At 35.8% G+C, this 20,668-nt stretch overlaps 1 protein-coding gene across 2 annotated transcripts in view; it reads right to left on the reverse strand.

The window, feature by feature from the left end:
- Nucleotides 1-4,952: 4,952 nt before the first annotated feature.
- LOC145939121 (beta-1,4-glucuronyltransferase 1) overlaps nt 4,953-20,668 on the reverse strand; it is a 36,169-nt gene continuing 20,453 nt past the window's right edge. For both annotated transcript variants that reach the window (XM_083043284.1, XM_083043285.1), the window contains exons 2-6: nt 9,914-10,573; nt 8,877-9,257; nt 7,483-7,818; nt 6,733-6,975; nt 4,953-6,431 (exon numbers count right to left, since the gene is read on the reverse strand). In XM_083043284.1, the coding sequence (XP_082899410.1) occupies nt 6,234-6,431; nt 6,733-6,975; nt 7,483-7,818; nt 8,877-9,257; nt 9,914-10,276 (1,521 nt within the window). In that variant the 5' untranslated portion in view covers nt 10,277-10,573 and the 3' untranslated portion in view covers nt 4,953-6,233. The remainder of the gene's footprint in view (nt 6,432-6,732; nt 6,976-7,482; nt 7,819-8,876; nt 9,258-9,913; nt 10,574-20,668) is intronic.

Consider the following 20,668-nt stretch of genomic DNA (forward strand, 5'->3'; position numbering starts at 1 on the left):
TTTTAATAGAAAATGTAGGTCCACTTTTAATTCTCGCAGTACGACTGATTGGTCATTTTACATATGCATATATACATGTGCATATACATACATATACATTTATGCCTCGTAAAATGCTCGTAAATACGCCTGAAATCTCCGAATGCATACTTCTTTATAGAGTATGTTCTCCGTGTCGCCAGGCGAATAAGTTAATAGCAAAACATATGTTGCAAAGAAGTATGTATTAGGAGACCATATTGTGCGAAGAGGTTTTGAAAAACTCAAGATTTATTGCACGATTTACCGACTGTAGAGTACGACGACTACAGTCGGTAAATCTTTCATTAAATCTTGAGTAGTCGTCGTACTTGACAGTCGGTAAATCTTGCAATAAATCTTGACTTTTTCATAACCTCTTCGCACATTATGGTCTCCTAATACATACTTCTTTACGACATATGTTTTGCTATTAACTTATTCGCATGGCGACACGGAGAACATACTCTGTAAAGAAGTATGCATTCGGAGATCATATTGAGATCACACACACACATACGTGCGCAATCTGTTTTGTAAAAAATTAAAAATTAATTAGAAGTAAAAGTAGTTTATAACATCAGATAATTCGAAATTTTTTTGTTATTAAAAATGTTTAAATCGATTATTTGCGTGTACTTATAAATATATTTAATTTAGAGAGAAAGAAGAAATATATTTCGTATTATATATAAATGAAAAGGGGGAGAGAGGAGAGAGGCAAAAAAAAGATTTAGCTGATAAATTATTTTATTTATCTAGGCACGATACACTGGAACATGACGGTTTGCAATTACGCACCAATCATCGCAGTCATATGAATGCACTAAATATAAATGTATGAACGTGTGATTATGCAAAAATTTCGGAGAATAATTAAAATAATTTAATTCAAATCATTGGACTATTTCGCGACGCGTTCTTAGAGCCTAATATAATCTTTGCATTATGCATTTAAAATAAATACAGCCGTTTGATCTCCTTCTCATCTTTTTGTTTCTTAAATTAAATGTATGATATTTTTACAGAAGTTGAATGTACATAATTTATATACAAATTAAAATTATACAAAGAGAGACGATTTCGCAATACTTGTTCTCGAAATCTTGTATCTCAGAATAAGTTCAATTAAACAGATCGAGCAACTATCTCGCTACAAGTAGCCTCACATTTGTTTTCACATATTTTCCCTTGAAAATGTTAAATTAATCTTTCGTTCATCCCCTTTTGTTTGGAAAAATACACAATTTCGTTTATATACATATATATATCGGAACAGGTGATTGTATGTGTTTTCGTTTCCCTTACAAGTATGTACACCATATCGTATACGTTTATGTAACGCTGTAATTTCTAATTTCTTTAATGTATATAATTTGCACGAGATAGAAATAGAAATTTTATAATTGAAAAAGGAGCAAAAATGTATTTTCTCCTCTCTGTAATGTATCTTCACATTTTTGTTGCATTCAGAGATGCAATATAAATCCTGAACTATATAAGATAAGACATAAAGCAACGAAAATATTGCATCTCTAAAATTACATGATGATTTATCTTCTGACAACAGAATATTATAAAAGCGCTGCTGTTTCTCTGTAACGCATATCTTGAACATTTGATGAAATATTATTACAGAATTAAACCTGAAATACATTCTTAAATATTACATTAAACGAGAACACAATGTGACGATTGTTTTTTTTTATTGCGGCAAACTTGTATGATTCGCTGAATAGTTTACAAATGCATAACAACATATTTTCCCGAAATGAAAATAGTCGCGGGATGAGACAGCTTTTATTTACACAGTCACATATATTTACATTAATTACAAGATATCTCGCATCGCGCGCATATAATAATTTGTTTAGAAAAACCAATATTTGCGTGGAGGCTTCCGTCATAACTCATTTGCAGTCTCTATTTGTTGCATGTGAAAATGCTCAGTCAAACTCAGCGATACGATATTGGTGTTACATTACTTCGGCGCGTAACGCAGCATAATTCTTTTTTGTCAAATTGAATTACATTAATTGTAACGTAGAGGAAAAGGGAAGAAAAAACGACGAGAGAGACCGCGTTTCGTTCTCTCTCTTTCTTTTATTACAATATTTTAGGGAATAGATATAAAAATCTCGCTACAATCATATGTATATAAACCGATCTCTATGCTTTGTATCAATTGTATAATTGAGTCAGCTTTTTTCTAGCTCGTCTCCTTACAGTTCATTTTCACAGTTCGCTGTAAACGTACACGCACATTTTTGGCACACGCACACGCACACACGCGAGGAGACAGAGATAATATACATATAAGGCACAGAATACACATTATATTTTATGCATACACACACATACGAGCAGTTGCACAGCTCCGATAAATTAAGAAAGAAGGCGAGGAGATAAAAGGAACTTATATGATGTAAGTTGAGCTTTATATGAGAAACATTATCGGCGACGTGTAAACTGAACTCTATATATATATATATATATATATATATATAAATGATTATCCTGAGGACATTAATATTTGATAGCTTCCAACTTTATACAGATGAACTAATATGATATGAACAAAATAACATATTACGTTAATGAATTTTTAATATTTATGTATTTACATGTATATAAATTATATCTTGCGTAAACTGTATTTCGCAGAAGAATTTAATCAACATCCTCGACGATAATCATTATCTATTTATGTATACGAGGAATCATGATTTTTTAATTCTTATTTCAAAGATGCCTTTACAGCGCGAACAAAGCATGATTACAGAAATATTAATTACTTTGTGCCCTAATATTATCACAAAAAATGAGTCAGCATTTTGTTCCGATTAAAAATGTTTTAATTAACATCATTTTCGAGATATTAATACATACTGACCCACCTACTATTTTCACGTTTAAGTCTTAATAATTACGAAAGATCGTATATACATTTCGCTTTGATCGTATTACTAATGATAGAAAAGTATATGGCTTACATTATGCATTTACTGTATTATGTACAATAAACGATTTTACTTGAAGAACCGATATCTGTAACTCTGTATATCATATTTTATGGCATAATTTTTTGTACTAAAACTATAATAAATTGTTATATTTCAATATATAATTATATTATGTGTGTGATGTTAAAATATTATAATAATTTGACAGATTATAACAAAGAGCAGGAAAAATCATCGATCAAAGATTTAGAGAAAACAAACATGCGATATCATTAATTTTCTGATATCGCAAAAAAATACTTTTAATAAAATAACTTATATAAAAAATACTTTTAATAATTCTCAATTGATCACCGATAATGTCTATCAACCTTCGGAAAAATTCGCGATATAATTTTTTAAGGATTATCTTTTTTTTAAAGTAAACTATTTATAAGCGAGGACTTATGTTAGACGAGAAAATCACGGAATGTATCATTCTTAAATACGATTATATGTTACATGTTAAACAGGCGCCTGTGCAAGAGTAATACTGTAGATAGACAGTGTTTTTAACAGTATATACAGAGTGGCCCACCGAAAACGAAACATACATGTTTTTAGGGTGAAATTTTTAGGGTGAAATTAACCCCTTTTTTGGGATTGAAGTTAGATGAACGGAAATAGCCAATTAATATGTCCCCCTTGAAAACAAAGTTGACCTGTCCGAGCGTTTTTTGAACAAATAGTTAAATGATAAAAAATACATCTGTTACGTTTTCGGTGGGCCAGTTTATATGTATATAATATCCCGTATTTATAGAGTATTTAAGATTAGAAAATACTATGTTCTCGCGCGAAATCGCCGAAAGTCATTGACTACACGATAATATTTTTGGTATATAAGATGAATTGTGTATGTATAATTATAAGATAAGACTTTCCTTGTTTTTCAGATTGCAGACACGGTCGTTCTTTTTTATTACAAGTGCTACGCACTGCTTGAATCGCATTATTTGACTCGAATCAATCGTTTGTAAATCCGATCCGAATTGTCCTTTCCATTTGCTATTATTTATCACAACCGAACCGAAATATTCCAATTAATAGAGTTTGAAAATGTGACGCTCTTTGCTAACGCAAAGTTAATAAATAATTGATGATTCATCGATCAAGTTATTCGCGGAGGAGTCCTAGAAAATTTATATCAAATGTTCCTCAGTCTTGGCGATTTTTTTTTCCTTTGTTCGTAAATAATTTCGCGCGTACTAAGTTCTTGTTTCAATGCCTATAGACAGAAGAAGAATCGTACTATATTTTCCGTGCCGGTGAATGTAACATGCGATGCAAGGGTTTAATGTAATTGTGGTGAATAGTTTAGATTGCAAACTTTTAATACGTTTAACTTATCTAGATGCAATTATATATTTCAATCAGCCCAAGTTTATCAGTCAGTACAGACTGATTCGGCATTTTAAAAATTACAAGTAAAACGTAAGTCAAGTGACGTATATAAAGTAAATAAGAAGGTAAAGAAAGTATATTTTTTATTTAAAATGTAAAACTCATGTATAGACTCAAATGATAGATATATTTATATATGTATCGTAGAAGAAAGTATCAAATTATTGAAAAGATTTAATAAATTATACATTAATACTATCCAACTGTGTCTTAGTTAGTGAACATCAAAGTGAAATTCTCATTTATTATGTTCATCATTATAAGTATATAATGATAAAATATTAAAACAAAATAATATTTTATTTTCGATTAAAATATTATTATTTAACTATTATAATATTAATTTTTTAATATTAATTGTAATTAAAAAATATTATAATAAAAAATTAAAATATTTAATTTTAATGTTTTATTATTATATACATATAATAATAAAAATTTCTTTATAAATTAAAAAATAAAAATATTTAATTTTAATATTTTTTATTATTATATACTTATATAATGATAATAATAACTCCTTTATAAATTTATTAATATTATTATCCAATTATATATATATATATATATATATATATATACATATATATATTTTATTTTATATTTTATTCAATAACATCCACTTGTTGCAAAAATTTTAAAAAATTTTAAAAATTAACACCGGTTATATATTAGTAGCCATTAAGGCACACTGATAAAACAAGTACGGGTCAATCAATTATTTATCATTATGACAATTAATGTGTCAATTATACAGCATATAATTAAATCTTTTCAATAATTGATGAAGTCATTAAGTAAAACTTTCCAGCTATTATCGGTTATATTTATAATTGTTTTCCACTTATAAAAATTGATCAAATATTTTAGAATAAAAGATAAAAATAATCTAAAATCAGCCAAAAAAAATATTCGGCAGATATGTAGTATATAATTTTATAAAATTAAACACATTTTTAGATTGCTTTACTATTTAAATATTCTGCAAATAAATAGGCGATAGTTTACTTTGATAATATTTGCATCATGTAAATAATATTTATGTAATATTTGTGTAATATTTGCAACAATATGTGCAACATATCATATTGCAGTATTCCTTGATATAATATCTAAATTCTTGAATAAGAAACGTTGCGAATCTAATGATCGGTCACGAGTCACGAAGTCGCGTCGAAATTGACACCGTCGTTCGTAACTTTCACCGAAAGCGCAGTAATCTTTGTAGACGTACTGAGATGTATACGAGGCACCATTTTATTATATACAACCGTACTTGCTAGGAAGAGAATATGTATATTCGACGAGTGAAAAATACGTGGTACGATTCCTTTTACACGCTAGGTTCCTTTTTTACAAACGCTGAAGAATTACCGTTCGAGAAAATCTGAGGGCGTCGAGACGTTAATGCCGACGAAGATGATAACAATGATGGCGATGAGACACACGTTTATCGCGGAGGTACGACGTATCGTGCCCCGTTGTTGTTTTATAAACTCACCGAATATTTATGTAATAATTTGTTCGCTTGTTCGGCACCGTTGAGTTGGCATAATTCGAGAAAAAGAGAGAGACCCTCTATCCTACGCAGCGAATGCTCCTCAGTGGGCCTCGCTTGCGAAGGGGCCGCACAGAACGCACGTGAACACGCTCCCGGGGTCCATGAACGAATCGCAACATCGGATCGTTGCGAATCCGCCGTGCGTCGAAGCTTGACGACGATACAGAAGACGACAGAGAAGTCCTTAAATTGCGTCGTATAGACGAACACCCGTAGAGCACGTGCCGTCATGCCGGCAACTCCACGGGCTACACGGCGCAGCCCTTCCTCGTGCCGTACAGCACCTTCAGCTCCGGCATGATGATCTTCTTGATAAGCGCATTCGTCTTGGCGGTGAGCATGTCGCGATGCGTATCCTTCTTAAAGATTTTGATGCCGGGCCGGTGCACCAAGAAAGCGTTGTCCAGGATGAGAAAGTCGTAATCAAGAACGCAGAGTGCGTAACCCTGTTTGCAAACGAGAAACATCGATGTATCATCGTTACAAGGTATGCAAAATTATCGAGAGGAGAGTTTTATCTCATTCTATATGTGAAGCATATTTATTTTACTTATTATATTTTTAGATTATATTGCAAAGAGTGATATTACATTATTAACTTAATTATTATTTTGAATGATACTATATATATATATATATATATATATATATATATATATATATATAATTTTAAAGAAGTTAGACATCTACTAATGATTGTTTTTTTTAAAATTGTTCTAATGTTGAATAATTTATGTAAACAGATACCTGCGTCATTTTATCACTCTTTCCCTCCCAACTAAGTCTTTCGTCGTAAAGAGGATCATTATTGGTCCCGATAAAAATCGGCTCCCAGTGAACGAAACTGCCAGTTCTTTTGCCTATGTGGAAGACGTGCAAATCCTCTGTCTCTGGTGCTTCCTGCCACTCCTTGCTCTTCGGTACATTATGGCAACCGGAGCATAATTTCTTATGAAATGGTATGGCGGTGCCCGCTTTCAGCATCTGTATCTATAAATTTTCGCAGAAACTCAAAAACAGGTTTTGCGCGAAAAATTGTCATAAACATAATACAAACAATTTATATTTCCATCTCTCGTCACTTGAACATAAATAGGTGAACAAATTATTAAACACATCAGACTCGCACGTGATTAGCTTCGACTTTTGACGGCTTCTGTAGCGGAAAAGAAAGGATATAACAGGCAACCTGTATCGTGCAAAACGCGCGTCAAGATTACAATCGCTCTCTGTTACACCGCTCTAATTCCGAGTGCGATGCGACAAAAGGTGCATTGTGCCATACAATACACACAGCGGCCGGACAATAGCGACGCTAATTCTACGTATCAAGGTCCACGGTCAAAGGAAGCTCCATTGATTCGCCGCCGACCCTCGCCTACGCTATTAACGCATAGTCGTGCTCTCTTTCGCACGTGCTTAATTGTCGCCGAGGGACGACATGCGCCGATCGCGCAACAAATCGCATGCGAGCCACGCGAAAGACAGAAGACATACCAGCTGCGTCTTGTTGTTGGGCGGCTGACTCTTCTCGTCCACCTCGAAGATCGACAGTACAAAGACCTTAGGATTAGGTTTGTGGAGGGCCGGTTGATCCCTCCTGCGGATCATTTCCAGAAATATGGTGGGCAGATTCGGGCTGGGGTACAGCTCAATGTCGCTGGGAAATATGTAGAAGGTGGGCGCAGACTCGCGTGCAATGTTGCGGCCCACGTTCACCGGGTACAGCAGCTTCTTTTCGTTCTTGTACATCTTTGCGAGGCTGACGTTCACCCATGGCGGCCCGAGCGAACAGTTATACGTGTCGGAGATAATCTTCTCCGACGGTGGTACCTAGGATAGAAGATAGCGGATGCAGTATTCCTTATATTTCTTTTTATATACACGGTTTTTTCTTTTTTTTTTGTAGCTTACAATTAATATCTACTTCCTTGTCGTATCATTAAAATAAAATTAAATATTGCGTTTAAGAAGATTAAGAGGAAAAGCTAATATGTGCTTGTGGACGACAATTATTCATGCATACGAGAATAGAACACCGCAAGATAACGCGCGGTTTCCGATAGCAGTCGCAGTTAACAATCGTTAAAGGCTTGTTTGTAAAACGTGAATCCATCGCGAACGAAACCGCACGTGGAGAAACCGCAAAATTATTTCATGATGACCAGATACGCGTATCCGTTAAGATCTAGGAGATATTCGTTTACGACGTAAATCAATCCGATGAGACTTACATGGACGTAACGCAAGAAGATACAATCTGAATACTCCTCGCGTGACAACACGGACATATGCATAAGATAGAGATCGACGCACGCATTACATTCGAGAAACAAATTACCGAGGACGTATCTTGCCATAACAAAATGTTTACCTGAATATACGATTAATCTGCTGTGTTATTTGCATTGATGATATGCAATTCGTCTAATTTTATATGAAACGTAAACGCGTCGATAATTACAAATAAAATTCAAGAAAGTTATTCTATGGATTTATATTTAAAAAAAAAGATCTGGATTGCGCGTTTGATGCAAAATAAATGTTCTTTTAGTTTCTTATAAATATAACTTTGTCTCGCGTAAATGTTAATATTGCAGGTTTCATCAAGTAGATTCTAAGATGAGAATATTGATACTATTACTAACACATTTCTTAAATATCTGCAACACATCGTAGCTTTACGTGAAACACGGACAGGAAAGAATTGAGGAAGAACTTGAGGAGATTCTTCAGGGACAAATATGACAGTTAATCATCATTCATCATGCTGACTTAAATATTCGCAAACAGTTGCAGATTCGCAGGGTGTATCTAGAATTTAAGAAGGGCCCAGCAGATAATATGCACAAGAGAAAGAAACTCATGAGAAGATCATTGTTCCTATTTACCATTTTTGGCACGTGCTTGCTGCTGAAGAAGACGTGAAAGGTCACCAGCTGCGAGATCAGCGGGCTGCCGCAGTTTCTCGAGTACCTGATGGCGTTGAGGGTCGCCGGAAAGTCGGTGCCTGGTGCGTGCATGGCGATCGATATCGGCGCCCGCCAGCGCTCCAACAGCGGCTCCAGATTATCCAGGAACGTGTAGTCGGCGTGCGTGGTATACGTCACGCTCTCCCAGCATCTCACCGCCATGCTCATCGGCACGTAATTGTACAGCACCCAGTAATCGCCGCGCTGCGCTCGCCTCGGCTCCGTCGACTTCTCATTGCAGGCTACGGCCTCCTTCAGACTCATCGGTTCCCGCGCGACGTTCGCCGTGCCGTTCCTCGCCTGGATAGAAAGCAGTCTGAGTCAACTAGCGTTTGAAAAGGAAATTTGCATTTCGGCGACGGAAATGCCGCGAATAGCGCGGCAACAATAGTTCGCCTTCAGACTTGAATTCCTCTATCGCGATACCCTAAATGGGTCTTAATGGAATCGTGATGAATCCTATCCTTTCTACGAGAACTTTGATCATTATTTATTTGATTTTGATGTGACTTATTGATATGATTTTGATGGCGAAATAATAGTAAGAATATACATCTTTTATGAAACAAAATTGTAAATCTCATATCAGAGAATTAATTACTTAATTTTTTAATAGATTAAGAAGTTTTGTCTATACTTTATGTATCACAAAAATTTACTATCTTCATTCTTTTAGAAATGTCATCTCTATAACAATCAAATCTTCAAGAAGCAAGAAAACAATACTATACTTTATTAATATTGCAACTGAGAGAATTTTTTTAAGTTAATCATTTTTTAATTAATTATAATACACGTTCCAATTTTTATTAATCCATATTTCTCGTTGCAGAAAAGGAGGATCATCACTCTGACAAGTAGACAAACCAACGACTAATCTAAAGCACCGATCAGGAGTCACGTTGCACAAGGATCGAAGAGAAAGACGCAGAAGAGCAGGACGAGATAGAGTATACCGTCTGATTACGCGGGTACTCTCGCGACTTGTCGAGAGCCTCGGCCTTGGCCCCGTTGGGAGGTGGCGTCGTGGTGACGAGTCTGAGGCCGCCGTTGTTGTTGTTGTTATTGTTCGCCGGCGCCGCATCTTTGACAGCGATCGCGGCCGACGACGAGGACGAGGACAACGACGTAGCGACACCCTTCTGAGTGCCGTTCGAGAGATCATAGGCCTCCGGTGCCGCCGCCCAATTGGTCGGCGGTTCCTCGATCCAGGGTCCGGATGAACCGATGTGAGCGCACACGTACAGCAACACGCAGACGTTCAGCACCACCGACAGGCGCAGCGCCCAGTTCCTGCGGGCGATGGCTATGATGCTCATCTCCTCTGGGTCCGATTGCGGTGATGAGGAGGGACGCGAGAAGAGCCGGAAGGAAGGAATGATTTTCTCTCGTCGCTCCCTTTCTCAGAGAAGAAATTATCCTCCTCGGGATATAAATTCTTTATTCCCTATGTACGACGGTGATGTTAATTCGTTCCTTTTTCTCGCTTCGCTTTAAGCTGTTAATGCCGGATTCGCGATTCTCGCCGATGTCGACCCGCCATCCTTTCGCGGATCACGGCAATCAGGATGTGCTCATGATCTCCTGGAGGTCGATGATCCGTGGCTCTATCACATCTGAAACGAGAACGGAAAAGGAACGTTTGATTATAACAGAAGTATCGTGTTACAAAATAATTAAATGTACTTGATAGACGACTTTGCGATACTCTTAAAAAATAATTAAAAAATAATCATTAAAAAATTTTACAAAATTATAAATCTAAATCTTTAGATTCTTAATTATTCAAATTAGAGCGAAAACTTCATTGTCGAGTCTGTTTTTATTCTCAACTCTCTAATAATTTTAATTCTTCGAAAGACATGTAAGCGGACGTTTAAAGATATATCCCTTATTTAAATTTAAATTATGTAATATAGAATTTTTAAAATTATACACATAACATTAATGTGTATGCAATTACATATCACGCGAGACATGAATAAATATCAAAATTTGTACTAGTAGGTAAGAGGAGTAAATTAGCATATCTTTAAATATTAGCACTCGCTGCAAAAGCATATGACTTTGCGAGATACTCTTAAAAAATAGATAAAAAATATAAATCAAAAAGTAATCAATAAAATTTTGCGAAATTGAGTATGCAATTACATATGGCATCACGTTAGACATGAATAAATATCAAAATTGTTATACTATTAAGAGGAGTAAATTAGCATATCTTTAAATATTAGCACTCGCTGCAAGCGGATGACTTTGCGATACTCTTAGAAAATAGATAAAAAATCAAAAAGTAATCAATAAAATTTTGTTAAATTATCTAAAAAAAATCTAAATCTTTAGATTCTCAATCATTAGGGGGAAAACTTTATTTGCCATTGCCAAGTCTATTTCTACTCTCAATTCAATTAATTTTAATTCCTCTATAATATATATACACATCGGATATTTAAGGACATATGTATACCTTATTTAGAACTATATAGATTACGTAATATAAAATTCTTTAAATTATGCACATAACATATTAATGAATGAATTATATAACATATGCAATACGATTAACATACATGTACATACATATAGCATCACACGCTACACGTGTGAATATAAATATTAGAATTTTTATTAGTAAGAGAGGATTAAATTAGCATATATATCTTTAAATATTAGCACTCGCGCTGCAAGCATGGAGCATGTTACTCCGGTTCGTTTCGTTTCATCTCGCTTGGGCCGAGCTATAACTGCAACATCGCTCGTTAGATCGAGTCTCGTTTATCTCACGCCGCATCAACGACGATCTAGTTTATAGCACATGCTGCGAAGACGACTTTCTCCCCTTATCTCCCGCATCTCTTCTTCCTTGTTGACGTCAAGCAGACGTCTCGTGATGGAACGCGACGAGTTCGCGTAAAGCGATCATTAATATCCAGGGACCAGGCGGTCTGAATTGAGTAACCCCTTGGACCGATCGCTCTTCCTTCGCGGAATCTATGATCCGAAAGCCGAGTTTAAGCAACGAGTGAAATCGAGAGGAGAGCTATTACCGAAAGATCGCGAAGATCGCGAGACCCGATCTTTTTCATCGCAGTCGATCATCATCTTACGCGTCAATTCCTACCGCAAGGAATCTGCTAGACTCGAATTCTTCGTCGACGGTATTTTCGACGACTTCTATGCAGGAATGCGGGGTCCGGTTCCTCCACCGCTCAGCTGCCGCTGCTGCTGTTTCTTTTAATCGCGAATTCCTCTCGATCGATCTTTTTCCTCGTGGAAAATTTCAAGACGTTTAAATCTGAAAATCCGCGCTCGCTCTAACGGAATTTTAATTAGAGACTTGCAGCGAAACATATAACGTTGAGAGGGTGAAGGGGGAGACGGGAAACCTGTTCGAGATAAATCGACTTTAAATTGACCGAAGAAATTTCGATTAAAAAAATAATACCGTAAGTAAAACTCCCCTGGAAGTTACTCGCTATAATAAAAGACAAACAGCTTTTAAACGAAACCCGAGAGAGAAACAGGACTTTAAGAGTACTTTGCAAAGAAAACATTATAACACGGTATTTTCGCGTGCCGTAAGAATAATTTACGGCATGCAATATTCGACCGTTATATAACTGGGCGTGCTTCGATCTCTCAAAGTTGGAATTATCGCCGATGTTGGCAAACTACACAAGATCCCACCGACATCACGCGCGATTGTTACTTGCAACATTTCCTGCTCGTGATGATTTAAGGAAAATACACACAGAAGCGCGCAATAAATGTCTCGTCTCGTGCTTTATGCCGGTTGTGTCGAATCGTATTGTCAGTGCATGCTATCGGTTTCCTTGAAATGTTTACGCACTTGTCATAAATTAAGGGGGGAACCTGGTTTAGGAGGCTGAAAAATACATAATTTTTAGAATTTTTTTTCTCAGCTAAAATAAAACCAATTAATTCCAAATTTTAGGCACAGTTTATTATACATTTAAATTATGTAAAATAATTTTTTTATTAAAAAATATTAAAGTTTTATTTAAAAAATAAAGCTATATTGATAGCCTCCATTTTTCACTGTGTACAACCTAGCGATCGTAATTTTTGTCTGAAACAAAAAAACCAATTCATTTCTTTAATGTTATATTATTACCTTCTATTTAAACTAAAAAAATTTTTTAGTTTAAATAGAAGGTAATAATATAACATTAAAGAAATGAATTGGTTTTTTTGTTTCAGACAAAAATTACGATCGCTAGGTTGTACACAGTGAAAAATGGGCAACGCTATCAATATAGCTTTATTTTTTAAATAAAACTTCAATATTTTTTAATAAAAAAATTATTTTACATAATTTAAATGTATAATAAACTGTGCCTAAAATTTGGAATTAATTGGTTTTATTTTAGCTGAGAAAAAAAATTCTAACAATTATGTATTTTGTCAGTTTCCTAAACCAGGTTCCCCCCTTAAGCGCGAATGCAACCTTGCGAAGCAAATGCGAAGAGTCATTTAATGTTCATTGTGCACTTAAATGAGACAAAAGCGGAGCGCTGAAAGAGAGAAGATGCTTTATCGAGACGATTCAATAATATGTATAAACTACCGTAAATCATTGCAATAATACTATTTTACCAGGCATTTCAGTGAATTCCGTGAATATTTACCATCGAAAATCGAGAAAATACGACGAAATATTAATCATAATCATGACATATGAGATGTAAAATACAATATTTTTGCATTTAATCATATCATTTGTAATAAGTAATTCTGAGAATCGCTATATCGAGTGAGCGCTACGTAAATATTAAAATATCATGATGCGATAAAAGAAAAAAAAAATAATATCCGGCTTTCAGACTATTTAACTTTTTCCGCTTTCATGTCGCGTGTGCTAGGTGATTTCTAATATAATTCGTCGTCGCTTGCAATAAGCGCTCGATGTTTGATTTGAGGCCATGGTTAATACACGTTAACGACCAACGTCGATAGGTAGGTATATCGCGAATAGTTAGCGGGGAATCGCAAAACGACCAGAGAAAGAAAGAGTGAGAGAAGGAAAAGGAAAACCGGCTCGTAACGTGTCGTGCGAAAGACATTGAATCGCGAAAGAGCAATAAAATCGCGCAAAGGCCCAATTTCAATACCTGGACTATCGAAGCGACGACGACGACGACGACAACGACGACAGTTTTTAATTATCGATTTTCCTCAAAGACCCCGGCCATCCGTTTACCATCGATCCACTTCGCGAGGGAGGAGAACTCATCAACCACATCGACGAGAGCTCGTCGGAGTTCCTTGATCGTGGGAACGCAAACACCGCCGCTATTTTTAAAGCGCGAACAACACATGCTCTGGCTCGTACCATCCTCTCGTAAAGCACAACTCTCTGCATTTACGAAAGCTTCGCGATAGCATATCATCGTTATATCTCGCGCAAATTATTTTATTCGATTCTTTTACTCCGAGATAGATAATAGCACAGTAGCAGAGAGAAAATAAAGATATAGATTGTTTTTGAATATGTTCTACATATACCTATATATTTTTAAGACATTTAAAAAATTACAGTATTTTTCAAATGCCATACAAATTTTATATATGCAGCACATTTGAAGATAATATTCTGTATTGTAAAAAATAATTTCAAAAAGATAAGCAAAGCATTAGCGATCGAGCGATTCACTTTATACAATATTCAACAGATATAGTTTTTGCAAAACAGAATCGAAAAAAATACCCGCGAAAAATACTTGTTGCTAATAACAAGAAGATACAAATTGTATTTTTAATTGCTAAAATGTTCATTTTTGTACATGATGCTCTTGCTATGGACAATTAGAAAGTATCGAAATTACCTTAATCGAGATATAATCGGGATGAAGAGCATATTTTAACATTTATGACAAAGGAATCAATACTAATTATTTATACTATGATCTCACTTTCTCGAACTTCGCATATAATGACTTTACCGATGTCGAGCAATTACGTTAATGAGGTGTTTTGCTGTATGAATAATAGATCGATAATAAATTTCATCGTTAGTCAAAACACAAGCTTAATCGACCGAGAATAAATAATTATTTCGAGAAGATCTGAATTAATGAGCATTCAACAATTTTTTGGACGGTCAAAAATGGCCAATATAATTTTCATGAAATCTGGATTAACAAACCTACTTCCGTCGTACTATTTTCCATGCTTGCAGATGTCAATAATCTATCGACCTCAAAGGTAGGCGAGATAGAACATCGTGTATTTTTCTCCTAACGAGTTCGCAAACCATGCGACCGAGCAATTCCGCGTTATCGATTCACGATCGCGATCCTGAAGAGACCCACGCGCATCCGTTCGCTCTTCCTGTCTCGTCGGGGCCAGGAAGTAAGCGTGGGTGACCGAAATTGATAAAGTAGCTCGCCATCGAAATAGTTCGCGCTTGTTAATCATCGCGACTTACGTCCCATTCGCGTAACCAATGATCAAAGTCAATTCTCGTTAAAATCATATCGCGATTATGAGTTAATTTCTCGCTAATTAAACGCTCTCTCTCTTTTCAGTAGAAACTTAGAAGAATTCATTTTTCGCTAACAATTTTTCCCGGCGATTAATTTAGCATACTTTGACTCACAGAGCCTCGGCTCTGTTTCAAGTCTGAAAAGTATTCAAAATTCTTCAAATTTGAAAAAAATATTGAAAGCTACAATTAAAGAGAGACCATTTATAATTGATATTCTGCACTGCGCGAACTACCATGTTGCTTTAAACTTTCAACCGGAGACTTAACGATGCAACGGAGTTAAGTCTTTACGTTCGCGTGGTGTCGTCGCTATGGCACCAAAGCTTTATACGACACGGTGCATAAATGGCTTAAAGGGGTTAAAACGACGACGCTTTACGAAAAAGCGGATTCGCTCCTTTTTGTAGCCAGCCGTGTGAATTCCTCCCTTTCCCGCCTCCACCCTCAGTTCAAGCTCGCACGTTTATTTATTTATTCGCGTGTAAACGCGGCGTTGCGAAAGAGAAACTGCTGTTTAAATTATTTTTAACTATTAGTAAGTTGCAGGGTGAATCATACAACTGCGATCTCCGTGATAAACGATAGGCTTAAAAAACATGATCGTCGCGTAAAGATATGCAACGCAGGTAGTGACTGTTTAATTTGCGTTTCTCGCACGCAATTTATGGCTACATGGGATCGTAACGGTGATCTTTTCACATAAAAATGGAAGTGGAAGTGGAATAGAACGTGTTGCGCCGTAAAAAACTGTACTCTTATTTTAAAAATATGCATTAATGTATATACATGAACTATACCATTACGAAATTTTAATGATAATGACGTAAACTTATAGGAAATCATAATTATGACGGTGCATTTTGTGTTTCGACACGTATTGAAATAAAGTAGATAAAAGTAGATAATATAAAATTCTCCGATTAATTTTAAGAATATTAAGAAATTAAATATTTAATAAATGTAGCCTGTTGTTTAGTCGATGTTATTTAACAAACTAAGTTTAGCACAGAAAAGAATTTCATTTACCAGGCAAATTATTTTTCGTCATTTTTGTCACAAAATTCAAGAGCTATTTTGTTAATATATACATTAAAAATATTCTTTCCTACGATGCCTCATGCGCGTTCGATCGATCGATTGAACAATAGATTCAAAAAATAAATCGTGTCGGTGGAGAACTTTTGCCGGAGTAGAGATGAATGAAACGAAGCCAAATATACCGCGAAAAATAAGTGAATACATCGGAGTTTGCTTTCGAAAAAGCTGAAACGCTCGTACATAAAAAGCAAAAAATTGTAAAACTTGTGTATAGGGAATGGAATTAAGAAGAGTAAGCGAGTAATACAAAGTTAAACTGGGTTGTGAAATTAATCGCGCAAAGTTGAAACGAACGAGCTTCCACTCTTCGCTAAGAGAATATTATACGTTGAATTTCCATGATATGAAAGAGATTAAAAATGAATATTCTCGCCTCTTTCTCTCTTTCTACCTTCTATCATATTTGTTTCGCTTTCATCGCATATGAAGTTTCTTCGTCGCGTTTGTTCGATAATTCGCCCGAATGAGTCACTCCTATCAACTGTCGCATCGATCATGTATTTTCTCACCCTGGGGTTACAGCTGATTGACAGAGTCACCGACCGCGCTGCACCAAGACGCGAATCATCTATAGTATTATAAAATCGACAAAGAAAACTGTCGGTGAGACGATCGTAAAGCTGCTACACAACAGCGCGTTTACCGCTATTTCGTTAAACGATCGCATGCTCCGATAAATCCTGCCGATCACCTGAGGAGCCGAACGCTTTCGCGCCATAAATCTTGAGCAATTGATTAGTGCGTTTATCATCCATCCTAATCGAGAGAGAGAGAGAGAGAGAGAAAGAGAGAGATGAAAATCGATTGCCGCTCTCGCCTAACGATAACTTAATTTAATTTAATATATATATGCAGTTAGTTAAATAGGGCGAGAGTCGAGCGAGAGAGAAATTGATTGATTGCCGATTTCGACCGATTTCGGAGCACAACCAGCTTGATGTAATTTAATTTAATATACCCACGTTAAACAGCAGAATTGGGAGAGGGAGGCTTATATTATTAGTCGATTGGAAGTAATTTCACGCTGATGTGTCACCGATCGGTTGCGACACTCCTCTTATGCGCAGCGACTGCATCAATCTGGCACGATGGATAGGATAAGGAATTGCGCGAATCACGAGATCGTGATCACCGAATACATCAGATAAATGCGCATCTCTATTCGCATGAAAAAGGGTGACGGTCGCGCGATAGAAAGGAACGTCTTCACTTACACGCGACAGTCCGAATAAATTATTTATCGTCGCGTATAGTTTCACTATATTTTCTATCTGTGCACGCGACATGCACATCCGTCGATCGATGCAACGACGATGCAAGAGAGTTGAATGAAGAGAGATTCCGCAAAAGTTTTCGCGTACGTCAATCCTAAAAAAGAACCGGAAACTGCTTCCCAAAGCATTGAATTGAGACAGCAGTTAGAGAAACGGTACTAATTACAACGGTATTAATTAAACAGTTTGAATGAATTAACGTTTGCAAAATGTATCTATGCATTTTTAGATGTGTCTGTGCTCTTCAATGCTTCGCGATAGCTATTATTTTAGAAATTTCTAGAGAGTGACATCTCTTAATTTTAATTTTAATACAATTGACACATTATCTCGCTTTCTCTCTGATGATTCCAGAATTTCCGGGACAATGGTTACATAATTTTATTTGATATCTCGAGATATTTTTAGAACTACTGAATCGTATCATAGAGGAGTCGTGTGTGTGTGTATAAAGTCTTAATTAAAATTGCCGATAATTTATATTTAGATATGTAATATTAATATTTTTTTTGCGCAATAAATGATAGTAATTTTATCGGGAGAATGAAGCATCTTCCTGATAGAATTGAGAGCGGATGCATAAATAGGTCTTCGAGTCCGTAATTGCTTTATGAAGAGTGTCGCGTTTGTTTATCGCATCCGACACATAAATTTCTCCGATATGATAAACTCAAAAAAAGTCGCGTCGCTCCCGATGTTACATGCACTCTTTCATCAGCTTTTTCCTGACATAACCAGTTTTATCCGTTTTTCATCGACATGAAAACATTTCACACGCCTACGCGCGCTGTCGATAAATTAAATTTTAATAGAATTATACGCACACCAATTATATACTAACTCTCGTAATGCCGTGCAAAAATTAAAAATGACCTGTACATTTTATGTACACGGAGAGAATTTTCTCTTATTGTTAGAATTTACCCTGAAAATCGTGGTAATCATGGAACAATATGGTATGGAAAGAATTTTATGAGAATTTCTCTGATTAATATTTATCACAATAAAAATAATAATATATATCATCACAATAAAATATAAAACATGTTCGATTAATTTTACTAAACTGCATGGTAAAATTACTCAAACATGTTTTATATTTTAACGTGTAGATATTATTGTTTATTGTGATTAATATTAATCAGAGAAATTTTCATAAAATTCTTTCCATACCATATTGTCCCTCGATTACCATGATTTTCAGGGTAAATTCTAAGAGAAAATTCTCTCTGTGTATGTGATACATTTTACACGTGATACATTTTACAATACTATTACGAATATTAATAGAACAAGCAATTTGATTTGAAATCAAACAGTTTCTCTTCTGCAATTTCTATTCTGGGAGAACGTATGAAAGGTTGAATCAATAATCATTAACTGATGACGAGCTGCGTGCCATTCTGGAAATTGTAGAACATTACGATAATCTCTGCGCGTATAATAAATTGTCTTCTACTCTGTCTTTTGTAAAAAAAAATATATATAAATTATCATAATAAAAATATAAATTAAATTTCCATAAATCGACAAAGAAACGGAGAGAGAAATAGAATCTTGAAATCAATAAAATCTGAAACATATGTTACCTGTACACGCGATTTTTCCGGATATATAAATGACGATAAATATATCTCGTATTGAACAGAGGCGTATATTACGTAGCGTATCCGCTTCGTTTCGCGGCCAGATGCGAACAAACGCGAATCTGAATGGAACGACACCAGCACTCGAGCCTCGGGATCGAGTTCGCGAACAACAGAAGTCAAAACAAGCGGGCGAATCGATAGTGCCTAGTAGTATATTAGGCACGATATGCGCCGCGCGTGCATACCTCAAAGGCGATCGTCGTTAATGGCCTAAAGGCCTAAACAATGGCGAATTGCGGCGGCCCGTATATCGCCCCTTGCACCGATCCGCGATAATCTGCGCCGATCTACAATTTACTCTGAAGGATATGTATACGAGCTCGTGGGCGAACGCTCGATCGCGCGCGATCCGACAGCTGATCTCCGGTATCGAGATCGATCGACTTTCGTGCTCGTAATAGGGCACTTCGAAGACAAATCATATACGTATTCTCGCGTGAGCTTTTCGTGCCTTCGAATGTTAACGAGAGCATTCAACAGGGTCGTCATTCTTCTGGAGAATAAGAGAGAAACTCGAAATATTTCTCTTTCACGGGCGAAAAATTCGGGAATTTTAATGAAGAAAGATTTAGAAAATTTATAAATATATTTTAGGATTTCTTCTTGTTATTATTATTCGAAATGCGTCTTCTAAATTTTATCTTTGTTTCTTGTTTAGCAGGGATATTATTAAAAAAGATAAAAAAAATTAGAGCAAAGCAATTTCAATGAAGGAAATTACTTCGAACAATTTGAAACACGTGTTTTCGTGCTTTCGAAACACTAAGTAGCCATCATCAATCAATTTGTCGTCGCGCAAACTCTCGTTAATAATAGCGAGTATAAATCCTCCGTGCAAGAGTAAAGTAACGCAGTTTATGCACGTATGCAAGAGCGCGTTCGTTATATTTAGGTGCCAGCTTTGTGCTCTGGCTTCTCAAGGTAATCCGGTTTTCCGCCTTTTGATCTGATATAATAATCCGATATTTTTTGTGACGTTTCTTGCGCGTGTTCGATCGCACTTCCCGGCTTCTGAATCGCACTCGCCTTCGCGATCTCGGCTGACACGATTAAAAAACGAGATCTTTTTACCTTCGCGTTTCTTATTGTTGTTCCGTCTCACCTTCGAGAAATTAATAGAGATTTTTTTCCTATCTTTTTATTCGTGAAAGTTTGAGATATGTCAACGAAGATGTGTTGACA

This window comes from Prenolepis imparis, unplaced genomic scaffold (genome assembly GCF_030444845.1).
Source record: "Prenolepis imparis isolate NDT839.2.m4 unplaced genomic scaffold, iyPreImpa1.0 SCAF_7, whole genome shotgun sequence".
Lineage (NCBI taxonomy): Eukaryota > Metazoa > Arthropoda > Insecta > Hymenoptera > Formicidae > Prenolepis > Prenolepis imparis.